The sequence below is a fragment of the Aythya fuligula genome, chromosome Z (genome assembly GCF_009819795.1).
Source record: "Aythya fuligula isolate bAytFul2 chromosome Z, bAytFul2.pri, whole genome shotgun sequence".
Classification (NCBI taxonomy): Eukaryota; Metazoa; Chordata; class Aves; order Anseriformes; family Anatidae; genus Aythya; species Aythya fuligula.
In genome coordinates this window covers 20,790,581-20,811,308 of record NC_045593.1, presented here as the reverse complement: position 1 = coordinate 20,811,308, position 20,728 = coordinate 20,790,581, and the positions used below count along the sequence as shown (strand labels likewise).

General features: G+C 37.6%; 1 protein-coding gene across 2 annotated transcripts in view; it reads left to right on the top strand.

The window, feature by feature from the left end:
• Positions 1–20,728, top strand: part of PDE4D (phosphodiesterase 4D) — a 368,255-nt gene that overhangs the window by 58,174 nt on the left and 289,353 nt on the right. Inside the window, exon 1 of one of the 2 annotated variants that reach the window (XM_032205388.1) lies at positions 8,617–9,568. The exons of the other annotated variant lie outside the window; for it this stretch is intronic. Within the exon in view, the coding sequence (XP_032061279.1) occupies positions 9,522–9,568 (47 nt within the window). The 5' untranslated portion in view covers positions 8,617–9,521. Of the gene's footprint in view, positions 1–8,616; positions 9,569–20,728 lie in introns of those variants that run through there. 2 annotated transcript variants of the gene reach the window in all.

Genomic DNA, 20,728 nt, shown 5'->3' with positions numbered 1-20,728 from the left:
AATTTTAGACAATCTTGTTTATTAAATTGAAGATACATACTTACATTAACAGAATTATTTTAAATCAAATGTTTGTATCATTTTAAGCTTCCTCGCAGTATGAACATAATATTGTATCATTTGGAACTAACTAGTGCCAGTATTTACTGGAATCTCTGTTTTCCTTTCCTTTCCTTTCCTTTCCTTTCCTTTCCTTTCCTTTCCTTTCCTTTCCTTTCCTTTCCTTTCCTTTCCTTTCCTTTCCTTTCCTTTCCTTTCCTTTCCTTTCCTTTCCTTTCCTTTCCTTTCCTTTCCTTTCCTTTCCTTTCCTTTCCTGTATGAATGAGTAAAGTTTTGTTCTACCTTGGCATTCATGATTCAAGTACTCTGAACTATATATTCAATTTGAAATAGAGTACTGTTAAAATAATACACAGTCATCTTCATATTAGAGAACAGGTCATGATTATTCCCTGGAAATGTATTTAGCGACTTCAATTCTTTACCACTGCAGAAAAATTTTAAAAATGCTATTTCTTCAGCATTTCAGTTTTACAGTTGTGAAAACAATTGCTTTTCTTAAATAACTTCTGCAAACTTACTGTGGATTTCAGTTTTACCTAATATTTTCACTAAGGTGAAACTTTAGAATTCTGGGCTACTTGATACAGATAATTTTCTGTTTCATAGCAGATATACATCAAAACAGTTAATGCAGTGCCACTACATGTAAAGTTTATATTTACATTTGTAGAGTGATTTTTAAAGCATCTGAACCCTTTCTTATGCAACAGGGAGGAGATGAGTCTGTGAGCATGACCATTGTCTAGTCAATGGAGATAGGTTGCTATGCCGGAGAGCTACAGTAATTTTTCCTCAAGGATCACTGACCTGTAATATCAAGGAGAGCAGGACTCTTATTCTTCAAATGAGACAAGAAAGTAGTTAATGTATCAGAAGGACACTTTTTTCCACACCACTCCATTTGTTCCAGTTTAAATCTATGCAACTTTAATCATTTGTTTAATCACAGAATCATAGAATATCCTGAGTTGGAGGGGACCGACAAGGATCATCAAGTCCAACTCCTTGCTCCACACAGCATCACCCCCAAATCAGCCAGTATGTCTGCAAGCATTGTCCAAATGCTTCTTGAGTTCCATTAGGCTTGGTGCTATGACCACTTATCTTGGGAGCCAGTTCCATTGTGTGACCACCCTCTTAGTGAAGAACGTTGTCCAGATATGTAGATTGTAGGAAACGAATGGCATAGCAAGTTTAGCAAGAAGTGCAGTTTACCAAGTAAGATTCATAGCAACAATTATTTTTACTGTAACTCAACAATTAAGCAGATCTGGGCACCATGGTACAAGAAGGACATTAAACTGTTGGAGAGTGTCCAGAGGAGGACAACAAAGATGGTGAAGGGCCTAGAGGGGAGGACATATGAGGAACGGCTGAGGGCACTGGGCCTGTTCAGCCTGGAGAAGAGGAGGCTGTAGACCTCATCGCGGTCTACAACTTCCTCATGAGGGGGAGTGGAGAAGCAGGTGACCTATGCTCCGTAATCACCAGTGATAGGACCAGTGGGAATAGTGTCAAGCTGAGGCAGGGGAGGTTTAGGCTGGACATCAGGAAGAGGTTCTTCACCGAGAGGGTGGTTGCACACTGGAACAGGCTCCCCAGGGACGTAGTCACGGCACCGAGCCTGTCTGAATTTAAAAAGTGATTCGACTGTGCACTTAGTCACATGGTCTGAACTTTTGGGTAGACCTGTGCGGTGCCAGGAGTTGGACTCGATTATCCTTATGGGTCCCTTCCAACTCAGGATATTCTATGATTCTATGATTCTATGATCTTGTATTTTAGAATGACATTACCTGAAAAACTTCTCTAGGCTTTAACTGGGAGGGGGGAGCCTAAGGGAAAAAGAAAAAATAACAAAACAAAACAAAAAAACAAATGCGCACACACACATACAAGTGAGTAAGTTAATAGAAAACATAAATTATAAAATATTCTTCTAAGTTCTTGACCTGAAATTCTTTGGACTTCAAAAAGAACTGAGGCTTGGATGGATAATGTTCTGCTGAAATTATATTACAGTTGAGCATATAATTTTTGGAACAAAAATATATTTGATAACTAAGCTCTTTTCCATCTTAAGGAATAGCCATAAGCTCTTAGCAACGTTACTTAATTCATGATTGTTGTTCAAATGTGACCTACATGTGTTTTGAAGTTTTATCTTTTAGTATTAATTTCCATGATATAATTATGGCTCTAAGTATGCTCTCAAGCCCCGAGGGCAAGTTATGTGGAGTGGGTTATAAACACATTGCCTAGCACTCATTTAGGCCTCCTCTGGGTACAGAGAAACAACTTTCTCTATAATTTTTCAGTTCAAAGTATCTAAAATCATGTGAGGCTGTGTCAGAGCCCAGTGGTGTTCTGATAACATAACACCAAAAATTCATGTTGCTTGCCTTGTGATTTGTCATGAAGACACATGAAGACATTTGAGGGGGCAAGGCCCATATGGATGCAGAAAGATTAGATAAGAAAAACAGAGACGAATAAACCTGCTGTTATCTGGACTGCTTGTAGCATACTTATATGTGGTGAGGCCACACCTCGAGTACTGTGTTCAGTTTTGGGACCCTCACTACAAGAAGGGCATGGAGGTGCTCGAGAGAGTCCAGAGAAGGGCAATGAACATGGTGAGGAGTCTGGAGAAAAAGTCTTACCAGGAGTGGCTGAGGGAACTGGGATTGTTCAGCCTGGAGAAAAGGAGGCTCAGGGACGACCTTATTGTTCTCTACAGGTACCTTAAAGGAGGCTGTAGTGAGGTGGGGGTTGGTCTGTTCTCCCACGTGCCTGGCGACAGGACGGGGGGGAATGGGCTAGGTACCTCAAGGCAGGCTGTAGCGAGGTGGGGGTTGGTCTGTTCTCCCACGTGCCTGGTGACAGGACGAGGGGGAATGGGCTTAAGTTGCACCAGGGGAGTTTTAGGTTAGATGTTAGGAAGAACTTCTTCACTGAGAGGGTTGTTAGGCATTGGAACAGGCTGCCCAGGGAAGTGGTGGAGTCACCATCCCTGGAAGTCTTTAAAAGACGTTTAGATGTAGAGCTTAGGGATATGGTTTAGTGGGGACTGTTATCGTTAGGTCAGAGGTTGGACTCGATGATCTTGAGGTCTCTTCCAACCTAGAAATTCTGTGATTCTGTGATTCTGTGATACTGAAAGGGTTGTTAGATATTGGAACGGGCTGCCCAGGGAAGTGGTTGAGTCACCATCCCTGGAGGTCTTTAAAAGATGTTTAGATGTAGAGCTTAGTGGAGGACTGGTTAGTGTTAGATCACAGGTTGGACTAGGTGATCTTGGAGGTCTCTTCCAACCTAGATGATTCTGTGATTCTTTGTGATTCTTCTTAAGAAGCACAGTTTTTTCTTTCTGACAAAATAATTTACCTTATCCAAAAGAGGCTTCAATAAGGAGTTAATTTATATGCAGGGTGGATGGTACACAAAGCAGACAGGACAAAAAAATGTTACTTGACGTACACTCACATAACACTTGTGTGCAAGTAAAGGTCTCTAGTAGTCTCAGTGTGGAGAGTAAGGAGTTTATCAGTTGAGGATTCATTCTGTTGAGGATTCTGAAGAGAGGAATTTGTGTCTTCAGTTTCTATGCTATAATTAATGAAGATAATTTCTGTGTTATCTTAAATTTTTTATGACTAAAGACCTATCACTTGGATGATTTCCTTTACTGTGTGCAGTTGGGTGCATACTTCTTACCACTTCATTAATCGAGTTGATTTTTTAATCTATATAGTTTCCGTAGAGAGAATTTATAACGACTATAGGGATTCTATCACTTAAAATATAGGAATGAGCTCCAGGTATGGGGAATTGCTACCTCCATACTTTTTCTTCATGCATAGGTTTGACCATTTTGTCATTCAATCATAGAATGGCTTGGGCTGGAAGGAACTTCAAAGATCATCTAGATCCAACCCCCCTACCAGAGGCAGGGACACCACCCACTATATATCAGGTTGCTCAGGGCACCATTCCACCTGCTCTTGAACACCTACATGGATGGGGCATCTACCCAATTCCCTGGCAAACCTAATCCAGCACCTCCCCATACTCTGAGTGAAGAACTGCCTCTTAATCTCTAAGATAAATTTCCCCTATATTAGTTTAAAACCGTTCCCCCTTGTCCTGTCATTATCTGATTGAGCAAAAAGTTGCTCTCCATCTTTTTTATAAGTCCCCTTTGAGTACTGAAAGGCCACAGTGAAGTCATCCCAGAGCCTTCTCTTTCCTAGGCTGAACAGTCCTAGCTCTCTCAACCTTTCTTCGTAGGAGAGGTTCTCCAGCCTCTTCATCATCTTTGTGGCCTTCCTCTGGACCTGTTCTAGCAGATCAACATCCTTCTTATGCTGGAGGCTCCAGACCAGGACGCAGCACTCCAGGTGGGGCCTCACAAGGGCAGCACAGAGGGAGACAATCAGCCCCCTCGACCTGCTGGCCACCCCTCTGTTGATGCACCCCAGTATATAGGTGGCCTTCTGGGCTGCAAGCATACACTGACGGCTCATGTCAAACTTTTTGTCCACCAGAACCCCCAAGTCCTTCTCTGCAGGGTTGCTCTCAATGAGTTCTTCTCGCAGTCTGTGCTTATGACTAGGATTGCCCCAGCCCAGGTGCAGCACCTTGCACTTGGACTTGTTGAACCTCATTAGGATCACGTGGGCCCACTTCTCAAGCTTTTCTAGGTCCTTTCAGATGACATCCCTTCCTTCTATGGTATCAACTGTATCATTCAGCTTGGTGTCATTTGCAAACACACAAAGGGTACATTCAATCCCACTGTTAAAATTAACCATCTGTGCTGTGTTTATGTTAGCAATATGTTTCTCACTGTAGCCCGTATTACATACCTTGTTCTTCATCTCAATGAGTCCTCTTTATCATTGATACAATATTGCAGGGTACACTACCATTTCTTTCTTGGAGGAAATTTTGAGACTTATACAATTGCCAAGTTTGATATGTTTTTTTGTTGTTGCTGTTGACACTTGCGAACAACTTGCTGGCTGAACTCACCAGCTTATCTTGCACAGTCTCAAAAGAGTTGCCATAGGTCATTGTCACTGTTTTATCAGTGACATTGATAAAATTCTGTATACTATTGTCTAGAGCTTTCTCTTCAGCTTTTCTTTAAGCATTAGCTTTACCTTCCTAGATGCATGTTTTGCGCTAATCACTATTGTATTGCCACCAAAATATTTGGCTTAATGATCTTTTGCCATTTTGGAAAAACAAAAAAAAGACAACAAAAAAAAATCTTTGTAAAAATATTTTGTAAGTTAAACTTATCTTTTTTCTTTTTCAGAAACCCCATCCTCTTGGTCAGCATAGAAATGGTAGTTTTATATACTACTGTTGCTATCATATATGTTTCTTGTGATCTGTATGATATATATAATATTATTGTCTTTATTGATTTTATATTAAAAACCTGATACTGAGAGCATAGCAGTTCTTACCTTTTTTAGTACTATTATTAGGAATAGAAATGTTTCAAGGTAAACTCTTCTAGTCTGTGAGTGCATTTTCATGTTTAAGAAGAGGTAAAGAAAATATGCTATAGAACTTCACTTTGACAGAACCAGATGTTAGCCCATTTAAAGTGAATTTTTTACTATCACTGACAATTGAAAAGCAGAGTGTTGTGGGAGGAACACATATTTGCAGAAATCAGAAAATGGAGATGCTAATAATCCTGCTTGGTTCCTCTAACCTTAAAGACTCGGATGGAAAGAAAGGTGCACTGTCATTAGGCTGATTAAAAAGAAAATTTATGGGACACACTCTTCATGACTCTGTTTAGATCTTTCTTTCAGTGGTAAGGAATACCAGCTTCCCAAGACCAGAAAGAGAGAGAGAAAAGAAGATAGATCCTCACTCTGTAGTCCAATGTGATCATTTCTCTGAAAATGAGAAGTGCTGAAAGCCAGTTCCTGCTATCAACATACTTTATCCATTACCTAATTAATTTTAGTGAAAAATTCTCAAAGAGACCTTGTAGAAGCGTCTAGAATCTAGGACTCCTCTCTCTCAGGGAAGAGTCAGTATCAGTTGCAGACTCCTTTTTGACAGTCTGTTTCTCTCCAGCTTCTTTCAGCTTAGCCTAGATTCAATATGAGTGGGGAAGATGCATTAGACCTTCCTGTAGCCTAAATTGTAATGGTCAGAGCACTGTCCTTTTGACAGAACAAAGGGATCAGAGCAAAACCTGCTTTGAAATGCTTTTTTTTTTTTTTTTCTTTATTTTTATTGAACTGAATTATACTTAAACTACTGTTTCAAAGAAGTAGGGGAAGCTGAGATGGAACTAACATACCCAAATGCTTATTTTTGTACACACCTAGTTAAAAAAAAAAAAAAAAAAAAAAAAGCCACTATGGTTAATGCAACCAAATGTTTTTAAATATTGCATTTTTTCAAATTGAACTGATTAGAAATCTATAGTGGTTCTGACCTAGAAGAAGTCAGCCTATTCTAGAAGTGTGGCAAAAATTATTTACTGATTTAGGTCCCTGGTTTGAACTTACCTTTGCTCTGCAAAGCCCATATATCCTGTGTTCTACTTGGCTGGTGAGTTCTCTAACTGCTGCGCAATGCTATATAGTAATTTTACATACGCTCACCCTCCTTCTGCAACTCTGCTTCTGAATGAAATGAGTTGAGTCAGTGGATATAATTTGCTCTGAACTTAATACTAGAGAAAACCAAATATATTGGTTTCCTCATGACAAAGATGCAGAATAGACTCTGTGAATTTCATATGTGTTGAATTTCATATGTGAATTTCATAGTGGCAGGTTGGTGTTAAGAAGCTCTTTCTCAAGATAGTACAATTCATAAAGTAAGTCTAGTGTGGAAAATGTCAGCACCTAAGAATGATCAGGCAAGTATGCAGTTAGGCAAGTACAATATGAAATAATAATGACAGTGCAGATTTGTGTAGCATTTGGCATACTTAATATTTCATAATAAGTGGTTCTAGCCTAGAGAAAGCCATAGAAAACTGGATTAGTTAGAGGTAATGTTTTGTTGTTGTTGTTTTATATAGATAGATTAATCACACAACCTTTCAGTTTTCACAGTTTTGTTTATACCCTTTTCAAATGCTTTTGGCATAAATTCCTAATGCCAATTTGGGATTGGGGTGGTTGCGGTGGTGCTTTTCGCATAAAATATGAAGTGTTTACATGGTCATTTAAAAAGTTATACCAAATGTCCTTACTGAACATGGCTATAGACTTTGTTTTTAAGCTCTTAGTTAAAAAAGGCTAACTTTCATTCTCACTATTTGTAATTCACTGTATCTGTTTTCTGTCACGGCTATGCTTAAATGAAAAAATGAAAAAACAACCTTCTGCATGGATTATCAGGACATAAATGTTGCTGGAATCCTTTTAAATTCTGAAATCTTTTGTATTTTGGTGCTCTAACTCCTCAGAGTACAGATGCATGCAGTATACAGCAATACAAGCTCACTTTTTGTTGCTGAATTAAAAGAAATAGCATTTTACTGCCAATGCATTATCACATTCAAGTAGTCTAATATTTTATTCTTTCTACAGAACAGCATCAACTTTAATAGGGCTAATTTGGGGAACTGTAGAAGAGGGCCATGGCAGCAAAAGGACGGAGCTTAAGGAAATAGGATCTATGAAAATGTGCAGTTCAGTATCTTATCATGTTACTCGCAAGTCCACCCACACCCTAATCAAATACACACTTTTATCACAGCTTTTAATGTCACTGAAGTTGCAGCTGGCTTCCAAACTGCAGGATTTCCTGTCCAAAAGGGCAGGAGGTCATTCGAAGTTTAAAAAGCAGTGTAAACCTTGTTAAAAAAAAAAAAAAAAAAAAAAAAAAAAAAAAAAAAGAATGACAAGTGAACTGTATACGGCCTGGGCACATGAAGTGTAAAAGCCTTTCTTGATATCTTGAATGTCAGCAGGGATCAGCGCAGGAAAGCCTATTTCCTCCGCGCATCACTGCCCGCTGCTTTCTGCCCTCGATTGCTGCATTCCCCTCGCTCGCAGCCACCGAGGGGGGAAAGAGGTGGCTTTAAGGAAGGCTCCGGTGCTCTGCTCCCCGCACGGCCCCATCCTTCCCCGCTCCGTGCGTGGGTGGGAAGAGCCGCGCAGGACGGCGCTGTGCCGGGAGAACCCACCTAGAGGGCCCCCTTGACGCCAGCGCCGGCTCCGCCAGGCAGCCTGCCTCCACCGCAGCCCCAGCCCAGCCCCGCTCCGCTGCAGGCGGGGTGCTGCCGAGCCCGCGAGTGTCCGGAGCGCCGAGCGGAGCGGGCGAGGACAGCGGGAGCCCGAGGGGTACGTTGGAAATCCTTGCCAGCAGCGAGGAAGAGCGAGCCTGTTGCCTGCGTTGCGCTTGGAGCATAGGAGCATAGGCTCTCCAGCTTGGGTTTAATTAAGAAGCTTTCCCGAGGATGTTGCCAGAGCTTCAGGAGTGATAACTACTAGCTGGGAGCTGGACTGGAAAGAGGGTGGAGGGGGGGGTGGGGGTGGGGGAAATAAAAATAAAAACAAACAAAAGGACAGCAGAGAAAGAATTCTCAGACAACACGGGACTTAAGGCTGTGCTTTCGTTTTGCAACATAAAAAATGATGCACATGATTTTTATGTACAGTGTAACATCAAAAGAAAACTAGGTTCTGCAGTGCAAGAATCAATAGCTTAGTCATTTTACTTAAAGGGAGCAGACAGCCTTCTTATGGGGTTAGACAGCAAAAGCGAATTTGATCATGATGTGATCTTGTCTCATGATGGTCTCTAACTGTAGACCTGTTCTTTGGAGCAGAAAAAGCATACTTCCTTCCTTCTTTCTTAGATGAAGAAATAAACCCAGAGAATCAAATTCAGAAAGAAGTTTGGTTTTGTTGTACATGGCTATTAAACACCACCCTGTTCCCTGGGCTTGTAATAAGGGAAAACTGCATTAGAGTGATCAGTGATGAATATGTGTCTAAGAAAGAAGAAAAAGCAATATTCCTTTCCGAACATGGCAAAGCAATCTGAAGTTGCATGTTTTCCTCTCACCACTGATCTGGCATGGATGACAAGAAGCTACCTTTTGACTAACCTTTTCCAACTGTACAAGATGCTGCATATGAAGATGCTTTAATTCGTATTAAAACCACTTGGATTTTTATCAAGGCAAACTGTTGGCATTGTCATACTGTTTCTGTATACTGATTAGTTTAATGTATTTTTAAGTAGAAAGTGAGGCATAAATGGATGGACATATACCTAGAAAACCCTGTGACAAGTCTTTCTTCAGATCCTGGGCATTTTTATTTTTGTGGATTACAGTTACTCTTGCAATAATCCCTGCTGTTAACTGCTCCTGCAGTTGTTCTGGAATGCATCTATGAATACCATAACAGATAAAGCTGTCTGACAAGGAAAACACTGATGTTGGAAGATCTGTGAACATGATGCATGTGAATAATTTTCCCTTTAGGAGGCATTCATGGATATGGTGAGTAATCAATACACATTACAGATTGTTAAACTCAAAATGTTTGTTTGCAAAATACCATGGCAAGTACCAGATGCTGTGTTTTTTCCCACATTAATGTCAAATGAGGACTAACTGGGCTATGAGAATCTCACAGAGATAGTACTGCTGAAGTAATAGGTTTGGCACTCCTTTCCCTGTACAGAAGAGAGAAGTGATAGAAAAGGAATTGTAATGGTCATGCTTTCCTATATGGTAAAAGCCTTTTGAGCAGAGAAACATACTTTCTTTTTGTATCAAAGGTACAGAAATACTTCCCACTTCTTTCTTAGCATTACTAGATGGAAATGATGAAGATGTATTTTCGTCCTTTCATATTGTGTTTTTTGCCCTGGACCTTATTTCTATACATTCAAGTGGCCTGAAAACAGGAAAAAATGTTCATTCATATGATAATACAGTAATCTTCAATTCATTTTTCTGGTAGGTTTTTGTGTGTTTGGAAGACAGTCACATAGCATTAAAATCCCTTTATCATCATTAAAACATCTGTTTCCTTGCTAAACAGACATACATAGTTCTTGTTCACTGAACAGTCTTTCTCTGTAACTTTCTTTGCAATACAGTGCAGTTGACTTGCTTATAAATTCTACCAGTGGTTGTTGCGTCATGTCATGCTCTTTATGTTGGAATTTGTCTTGATTAGTGCTTAGTGAACATTATCTAATGCAAGAATAGTTTTCCAGAAAACTTGTGCTCATTGGGTAAATATTGAGTCTTTTAATGGCAAACATAATTATGGAAGCTCACTGGAGAAAATTTGCATTCAAGTTGTGAGATTGGCTTCATGTGCATGGATTTTTGAAAGATATGCCCTCAGTGTATGTTAGCCTCTGTATATGACTAATTTGCAGGAAGAATTTTCCCCGGGAAACATGTTAGTAGAGTTCTTAAGGCCAAATCCTTTTCATGACATTTTAAAGTTGTATTTAAGAGGAACAGTATAAAAATCGAGACCCTGGTGCCTGGCAGCACCAGTGCTGGCGTCAGCTGAGTGTCATTTGTCAGAGGCGCCGGCTCCTGCGCGCAGAGCCAATGGCAGGAGCCTGCAAGCAGACTGTCAGATTATGGGGGGGAGGGAGGGAGAAGGGGTGTGTGATGCTCTGGCTGCTCGTTTTCTTTTATTACTTTAATTTTAATAAATAATTGGTAGACTCACTTCCCTTTTGATGCATGCACTGTTTTTCATTACATTTTATTCCACCTAAGACCATTTTAGCTTACATAAAAAAACCTTTTATAGCCAACTTCTGGTCACCAAGGAAAATTAACAATGTGATCTTTAATATATTTAATCTTTCTCTCTTGGCAGTTTATTTAGCAAAATGTGTTGGAAAGGGTACTGGACTGCACACCTAACAGGAAGCCGATTTTCTTTGTCTTCTAAGAACTTGGCCTACTTCTGTTTTTAATAACTTAGAGCAATAATTTTAAGAACATTTTAACCCTCAGGATCCATCTTCTGTCTAAATGGTTTTAAAACAACACGAAGTCTACAGTCTTTTGAAATGGATTTTGAGCAAACCAACTCTTTTATTTATCCTCTCTAAAATGTAGTTAGCTGTTTTCCCTGAGTGCTCCTTCCCAGCCCCATGCTGTTTGCCACAGAACATGCACCCCTTGTCTAGGCAAGACTGTGGCAGAAGTGTTTGCTGAGGCAATTAAATGAATTTAATTAGATGACCTATGTTTAGTATTTTAAGTCAATGGAAACTGTACCATGCCTATGTTTGTGTTTACTGAATGCTATACCTTAGCTTAGTGTTGAAACATTTTTAGCCCGTGCTAGTTCCTCAAGACTTGGAGAACTGGCAAATTTGCTTATTCATGCTACAGTAGGTTTGTAAGGAGCATTTATAGGTAACATAATTTTAAGCTGCCAGTCATAGTTTTCTTTTGTTTTTTTAAATTCTGAACCTTCACAAATCTATGGTTTGCCTATCGGGTATGGCAACCTTTTCTTTTGTGAATTGTAATTGTCATAAAGTGTTCTTCTATATGTATATAACTTCACCTTATGCTACTTTCAGATGTCTGTCCATTAAAGGATGATAATAAAGATAAAGGAAATGATATATATCATGGGACCCAATTAGTATTGTGTTTAATACAAATATTAGTTGATAGTCTTTTAATAATGCTTCCCCCGTGCTGATGCAACACATCAAAGCTGTTTTGTGGCCAGCATCATGTACTTTATGATAATTTGTAATCTTCATCTGCATGCAGATTCATGTGTTTCAGAAGTAGAACTAATAATATTCTGTACCTTAGAGATGTTGCTTTTTAAAGGTATCTTCTATACCTGTGAGACATACACTATGCTGTCATGTGATAGTTCTCCTTGGAATAGGGGGGAGAAAGAGGGAGATAAAAGATAAACCCCTTTGAAAGTTGTTTTTTTATCAGTGTGACATACGAGCCAAGGTGGTGGATGTGCTTCTGTGTGTTTGGTCCTCTAAGAGAGTTTAGGGTAAGAACAGCATAAAGCTGGTGGCCCTTACAGCAGGGTTTAAATGTGAACCCAGAAGCTTTTGGAGGTATGGTGAGAACTCCAGTATCTGAACCGTCCTGGTAACGTTAGTAATAGAAAGGAATTGACTGCTATCCAAAACCAGCTATAAAATATATATGTTCCCTGGCTGTACAACTGGGATCAAAACTGTATCAGGCAGATAAAGGTAGCTATAATCTGAACGTACTTTAAAGGGCATAGAAATGAGAATGGAGTAGACAAAAAAGAGGCATTTTGTCAGAAGCTGTTTCAGGCAGTATGAGTTGCAGAGAAGCAAATATAAAACACGTACAAGTAAAGGGGTACAGTGGTTGGGGCAAGTGTTGTCCCAGGTGAGGATAAAGCTAGTCTGAGTAACAGTGAGAAACATGATGATAGTAGAAGGAAGAATAAGATTTTATAACTAGTTACCACACTGCACACTGTATAACATAAATTATGTATTAACAGCATGCAGCTTACTGCCATTCACATTGAAAACAATTTTAGAAACATTTACTGCTGAATTGTATAACCTAGCTTTCCTTTCCATTACATTTATCTGCCTTTTTGATGTCAAACCAAATAAGGATAAACATTGTATTCAATTTTGGCTTGCCTAATTGAGTAAATATTGCACATGCCTTTTAGTTTTACCATAGGAAAAGTAGAATTGAAAAACCTGTGTTAAAGAACTTCTGTTTTTTAAGTTGATAAAGGTTTGAAATTAATATACAGGTGAACACACCAATTTTTCTGAGTAAACAAAATCAGCCTATGAATCCATCCTTTTATGCCAGCTTTCATGCAAATAAGATTTAATGAAATTTAATTTGCTTATCAAGCCAGTGAATAAGAAAAAAATATATATCCTTTCTTGGTTCCTATTTAATCCTGCTATATATACTTGATTTGATCATTGTTGTTCTATATGGTTCATCCACGGCAAATTGAGATGAGTGTATCTCGTTTCGTGCTATTGTTTGTTTTAGATTAATTTTTTGACTAACTAGCTTTTTGAAAAACACCTTAGTAGATCCCTGAATGAATGCGATTGTTACTATGATTCTGTCTTCTTTTGTTCCCAGAATTCAAAAGTAATGACATTAAATTGTTTGTTTATACATTTTATAGAAACCCACATAGGTTTTGGCCAGCCAAAATGGTTTGACTTTCCAATATTATACAGGTCCTTCCATTTTGTGAGAACAGGACAATCTGTAACTGTGAAGAAAACTGATGGAAATGAAGATCTCAATCCTAATGCATGAACTTTTGGTACATCCTTAGGACATGTTGAGTCACCAAAGCTCACTAATTAATCATTTGGAACTGAGTCTGAACAACGCTATGCCAAAGAGTTAGGACTCTTTTCTTCTAACCCGAACCAGAATGAAATGTTTTACAGTTATTTTCTTATATGTTTGTTCTAGAACGTTTGTGGAAAAAGCGAAGTTTCTTTCTGAACTGCTTTTCAGTGCAGTATTTTACTAGATTTTAGTATTTTAGATATAAGACATTAATATAAAAACCTCAGAGGAATATAGCAATTCTTCCTTTGGAAATCTGGATTTGAAACTTGGAGGGGGAAAAAAACAAACAAACTTGATTTGTTAAACTAAGAAGAAAGCTTCCTGAGATTAAAAAGTTTGTTTAATCCTCTCTATGACCAGTAGGTTTTCACAGTACTGCTAAGTATGAAAGGCCACCTTATTCCATGTTTTCTTATGCTCAATAAGAAAAGTGTTGCTTTTCAATAAGTGTTTTCAATAAGTGTTGCTTTGCTTCAGGTATTGTTGAAGTTATGATGAGTTTAGTAAAGTCTATATACCAAATGAAACAAAGAGTTTCGTTTTAAGACATCTATTGCCTTTTGCTTCATATTGCTAACAACTTGGCTGACCAGTAGCACCTGAAGTGTTTAATATGCTGAGTTGCAGTGAAGAGATGAAAATATTTTTACCATATGGAACTAGGGCAAGGATTTATTTTTCTATAATTCATATTAGCCAAGCTTTCACTTGCAGCCATGCAAAAAAACAAAAGTGCTCCTGAGATACTACTGTTCACCTAAGCCTGACAATGCTCCTGATGGATAGGCTGGATCAGTATCTATCTGTATCCGTATATAAAAATTACATCCCTTACCACAGAAGTGCTCTATAGTTTTCCACGCAATAGTTATGGCACTTCTGCAAGTAAAATTCATATGTAGGAATGAAAATGTAACCTTATGAACTAATGCAAACTGTGTAGTGGCTCACTTTGGGACTTTTGGTCCTAGACAGATTAGCATCCTGTTGGGATTTCAATCTGCTATTCTAGAATCATTTAACATTTTTTTTCTTTTATTTATTTATTTACTTTTTGAATGACTAGTGTATTCATCTTCACTTTCTGCAAGTGATTCAAACTCTGATTTTGCCCCTTAAAATTTAGGATTTCCAATATGCACGGAGGAATGCGGAATGACAATTTTTAGTTCACAGTGGAATCGTACTCTGCCAAAGCCTACCTTTTGCTCTTCTGTCCTAAGTTTATGATCAATGAAGTTACTGCATAACTCTGTCATTTGGATGCGCTACCTGGTTTGTTTTGTTAATTTGGACTGAAAATACTTTGAAACACTGTGTCTTGACAGGGTTAGATAGAGCACGGTAGATTTCTATTGCTATTTTTGTTCCAGAATGTCATCATATATTTATATATACATGCACTTTTACATATATATTTGTAGATATACTTATATATTTATATACAGTATAACCATCTGTGTATGTATGTTGCTCTAAGTAGTGGTAAAGTAGTTTGTTATAACACCGTAACAGTTTTGTATGTATGTGTGAAAATTATCAGAAATAATGGGCACATTCTGAATTGTTTCCATTTTTTCATGGTCTCCCTTGGATATACTGAATGTGCTTTTCTTTATGTACTGTAATGACTGGGTAGTTAACAGACAACATTTTGCTGTAGCTCACACCCATCTTTTTTAACCAGTCATTTTCAGGCTAAGTTAGTCAAGTTGTTTCTTGAAGGATCTTATAATCTTTCAGAAAGTCTTATTTTCTCTGTATATAATCCTGATTTATATCTTCTCAGATTTTAGCCTTCTTGTTAGCTTAAGTCACAATAGTAGAAAGTAATTTAAGCTTTTTTTACTCATAAAACTCCCTGTTGATTGTTTATGCAACTCCTCTACTGTCTCTTCACTTGTGCCCGCTAACAAAGAGCCACCTTCTCTTTTTCTTTGAGAAGAACTAATCTCTACCTGTACTTTGACTCAGTAAAAATTACCTTACATCACAACTTTTTAAACTATGGTAATAATGAAAAAAAAAAGATTGTTACATTAAATATGTTAATTATATATTGCGTATTACTTACATTTCATTTAAGTAAATTTCTGGATTCTTATATTGTTTCTAAATTCTTTGATCTGTGTTAAAGGGGTAAGTTTTTAATTCACAGATGGGGTCATTTCAGGGTAGGAATTTGGCTTCTACCGGGAAAAGAAGTTATAGTTTTAAGTGTTCTGGTTCAGGTTTACTTGAGATCCACATACTTGGCATTTGGAGACAACCAAAGACTTGTCCATTAATATTTATTATTTTAGTTCAACATGTTATATGGGAGCAGGGAGTAGAGGAGAGTAGGGAGTGGGAAGAGAAGAAACACTAAAAGCTAATGTTTACAAAACTGAAGAAGGTTGGTCAACAAATATAATTTATGACTCATTATTCTTTAATCTAATTAAAATGTAAATAGCCAGGTTTCGCTTGTACCCTATGCAAATGACATTTTTTACGTTAATACTAATTGGATTTCAGTATTGTCTGCTGAAACCTGAACAGAATACATGTTGCTTGATACTTTTATATGACTGGATTAACTCTTTGATAACAGCAGAACAATTTAAGATATTTTTTATGTTAACCTGAAAGGAGATGAGACTATTTCCAGTAAAAGCTATTGGTCAGTAGCTGTTAATAAATGGAATAATTTTTCATGTCCATGGGGTTGGCAAAATGAAGTATGCAAAAAACAAAATTTCAAAGGAGTGGACATAATTGAGCCCCAACATCTGAAAAAAGAAATGTACTACTTTGCTTAGGAAACTGGTAACTATTTTTAAGTGTCCATTATAACACATGTGGAAAAATTAACAGAAGAAGGTTTGTATATTTCTCTACTAGTTTTAAAGGTGGCTAAGTTGATATTTCTACATTATCTTGGCAATTTATTGCTATTTTTAAATATTAGTATGGAAAACTGTTACAAAGATTAGTATTTTGCTGCATTTAGGCAGCAATCCTCTTTCTACTGGGAACAGATTAAAAGAATTGTTGGAATATTAATGATATTCAAACACTAGAAAGGTATAGTGATACAAAGTATTCCTGAGTCTCAAATTCTGTTGTTCAAAGGAAACTGTCTTTTTCCGTTTGTTTACTTAGCTTAGTTCACCTCTCAAAAGGAGAGTCTCTATTCTTCCTACATTCCAACTTGAATTTTACTGTATGATAATATTCAGTAACTTTACAGAAAACATGGAGAAGGTTTCATTTTTTTTTTTTTTCTGAAGTAGCATGGCTTCCTATTCTCAATTGTCTGAAGGAATTTAATCTGTATTATTTTATATTGTCTCCTTTTAACTTGGTTGCTTTGATATGACAGATGACAGCTTGTCCCCTTCAGGAAAGCAGATGATTCTTATTGAGATGAAAAGAGGTGACTCTTACCCTCTTTCCATTGATTCTCATATAGTTATTGTCAAATTCTTAATTTCAGCCATCGACAAATGTTCTTTGATGTTAAATGCAAACACATTTTTACACTGTCAGTAGCTAAGGATTAAAAGTTACCTATGCATATCATATGGACGTAACTCTAACATTTTCCGATCTTTACAAGTTGTTGGGTTTGACACAACAGTTACTTGCTGGAATTCCAAGGTCAGTTCTATGCCTTGAGAATAATCATACAATTTTTGGATTATTTTAAGGAAAAAGATATTCTGTGTTGTGTCTTAGAATCATAAAATTTTGTATTGCATTACTTTTATGAGTCTTATTTCACATTATTATGGGATTTATTTCTCTTTGATAATTTATTGGAATAAATACTGAAGAATGAGTTCTTTAACCATAAGCTTTTTTAAGGATTATTTTGTTTTCTGGTGGTGCTGGTATACCTTGTGTTATTCAAAAGGAATTTAAAGTTTTCAGAATTTAATTACCTTCAAACTGAAAACAATTAAAACACACCTATAATATGCCTTGCAAATTCAAAGCTGGACAAGAACTTTGTGGTGAAATAGCCTTGCTGTTTAGAGTTGGTAGAACCATCAATGAAATTTCACATACTCCTGTGGTATGTATAAGTAATAGGGAAGACTTGTTTCAAAAACTTGTTTTGCTTGCCTGTGTATCCAGCTGTATTCTCCATAGGCAGCTAATGATTTCAAAGAATTGAATAAATTTTAGTTATGAAATGATTAATGGTGGTGATATTTTCATTTAGTTTGTCTCAATACTTGAGACATTAACAGTAACAGGTTAACCACGTTTCTTACTATGGTGTTATTTTAAAGGGAAAATTTAAACAGGTGTATCTAGACTTCAGCTGTAGTTATGGTATTGACCAATTATTGACCAACTGAATATTTTCTTAAGATACCTCTTTATGCATCTTAGACCATAGTGCATTGTTTCAGCCCTTCTGAATTTCTTGCAAGTTACCTAATTTTGTGAGACAGTAGTTCTCTTGACCGTACTCTGACTCAGAGATCTTGAAGGGGAGCATAGGCAAAGGTTACCGATTAACAAATACATCATCTTTCCTTATTCCCGTTTGGGATTTTGATCAAAAGTGGCTCTGGAACATTCTTCAGGGTAAAAGTACATCAATGACTGCAGTTCTCCCTAAAGAATTTCCAAGCCCTTTGGATAATTGCCATACAAAATGTTCATCACCTCCTACATGGAGTAAACTGCAGCAGACTGACCTGTCCAATGAAAGTATAATAACCCTAACAACCCCCCAAAGAAGGAAGGTTTTTAAGGACCTCTGATCTTTCCCCACTTTCTAACCAAGAGTATTTGGAATATCCAGCCTACAAATACTGAAATTGCCCTTTCCAAAATTAGGCAATTTTAACATAGGGATTAGTTTGTGATATCTGGCCATAATTATTTGCTAGGAAGATCTGTCTGGATAAAAGGGCATTTAAGGTGCTGTGTTGGTTATCTACATAATAAACATTTTCAAATTTTAACTTCTGGGATGATTAAATTATTACAGCATATGTTGGTGATCTGTCTGCTAGTTTCTTTAACATGAATGGAGTCTCAAGACACAGTGTAATCCTCACAGCCTGGTCATATTTCCTTCTCTAGGATTGCATTTTGCAAGTAGATGTGGCTTGTGGCAAAGTAACTGCCACTGGGAATACCACAGTCACAAAAAGGTATGCACGCTGATCTGCAGCTGAGCTAATGTATGGCTATTTATGGCAGCCAAGCAGGAATCAGAGATTAAGTCATAATAAAGTAGGGATTGTACCAGCTAGAGGCTCTCTCACTTGTTCCATGAAGTGGAAGAAGGATTTTACAGAAGATAATTTAGAGCACTGCTTATCCTCTGCAAAGTGAATATGAATAAAAGTTTTAAGAGTTTTGCTTAATACACAATTTTGAACCATTGGTTCAGACAACTTTACAATAAGTTTGGATACCTAGGCCTTTATGTTCATTATACAGTGTCAATAAATAAATAAATAAATCTATTATATATATATAAAACAAATATGTATATAATATATATATATATATTATTTTTTTGAGAGGTGAAATGAATGCACTTCCTGAAATAGAATATATGCCAATGCACCAACATACTTTTAATTTCAGGATTTACTTTTAGATCAGTATTTAGAGGAGATCTGACCAGACAGATGGTAGTGTCTGAAAACAAATGAACAAACAAATCCTGAGGGAAAATAAAGATACTCAATTAATTTCAAGATACTCAAATTTTTTCTTTCCATCGGTCATTCAAATGTTTCACCTCTAAACTCCCTCAGCTTCTCCCAGCATTACTACTCAACTCCTTATTGAGTGCTTTTGATAAAGATTTAGACTTGAAAAATATAAATACCTAAGCATACTTGAGACTGTGAGTTTAAGTTCATTGGTTTCCTGCATGGCCATTTGCCACCTATGTATTCACAGGTATGTCACTCATTATCAGTCAAGGGAACAGAGGCAGAATGCTGGACAGGAAGAAGTGCTTTGGGACTTGCATTTGAATGTATATATTTATACGAGATTTCTCTCATCCCCTCCCCCCCCAAAACACAACAAAACAAAACCAACCAACCAACCAAACCACAGTGTTAGTAAGAAAGTGCCTTTAGATTGTGCTTTTGCTGAGGTAAGGATTTATGTGTTTTGGCTGTCTGCTCCATCCTAGTTGCAACTGGCAGAGCCCTTGCAGAAATCCCCATCAGCTCAATGCTTGTTGCTATCTGTACCCTCAAAATAAGGATGTGGAAGACTGTCAGTGTACAGGGGGTGGTGCCTAGGCTTCACATTCTTAGTTCAACAACTTTCTGTTGAAATTCATGTTTACCGTGAAACTAAAGTCAGTTAACTCTGTTGCGTATTTACAGGTGTAGAAACATCTGTCATCAGGACAGAAATACAGACAGAATGGAATTTGGAATTTGTGGTGATAATGAACAAATATTTATATAAACCATAGATTTTCCTATGCTGAGTATTTACAAAGTTTCATGCAGATCTTCAGTGCTTAATCTGCCTATGAACTCTTGAAGGGAGTTATATATAAAATGTCAGTCTAGTTCAGTTATGCTATTCTTTTCCATTATCAATAGCATCGATAACAGCAAGGATTTGGAAAGCATGAGACAACCTTTAAAACCTCATCAGATAAAGTCATCAAAACTGTAATTTTCTTGCTGAAAATGTACTCAGTATTTTAATGGTCAGTTACAGAAAGCACAGAATCATATCATTTATAAGTATGCCTAAATTTATGAGGAAAAAATGTTTGTTTGAATATGCAGTAGTTCTTGCTTTCATGAACATATGTTGTTGGAATGTCATATGATGTTGGAACGCCAGTGTTGTTGGAATGAGATTTTATTAGCAATAGTGACTGCTACAGGTTTTAATAGATACATTATTTCATAGAATCACAAAATCATAGGATGGTTTGGTTTGGAAAGGAGCTTAAATATCATCCAGTTCCAACGCCCCTGCCATGGGCAGGGACACCTCCTACCAGACAAGGCTGCCCAAAGCCTCGTCCAGCCTGGCCTTGAACACTTCCTGGAATGGGGCATCCACAGCTTCTCTGGGCAGCCTGTGCCAGGGCCTCACCTCTTAGGAGTAAAGATTTTTTTTGAATAGCAAATCTAAATCCTCTTTTAGTTTAAAGCCATTCCCGTGTCCTATTACTATACTCCCTGAGTTCCCCCCCTCTCCCCTTTCCAGCTTTCTTGTAGGACCCCTTTAGGTACTGGAAGGCTGCAACAAGGTCTCCCTGGAACCTTCTCTTCTCCAGTCTGAGCAGCCCCAACTCCCTCAGCCTGTCTTCATAGG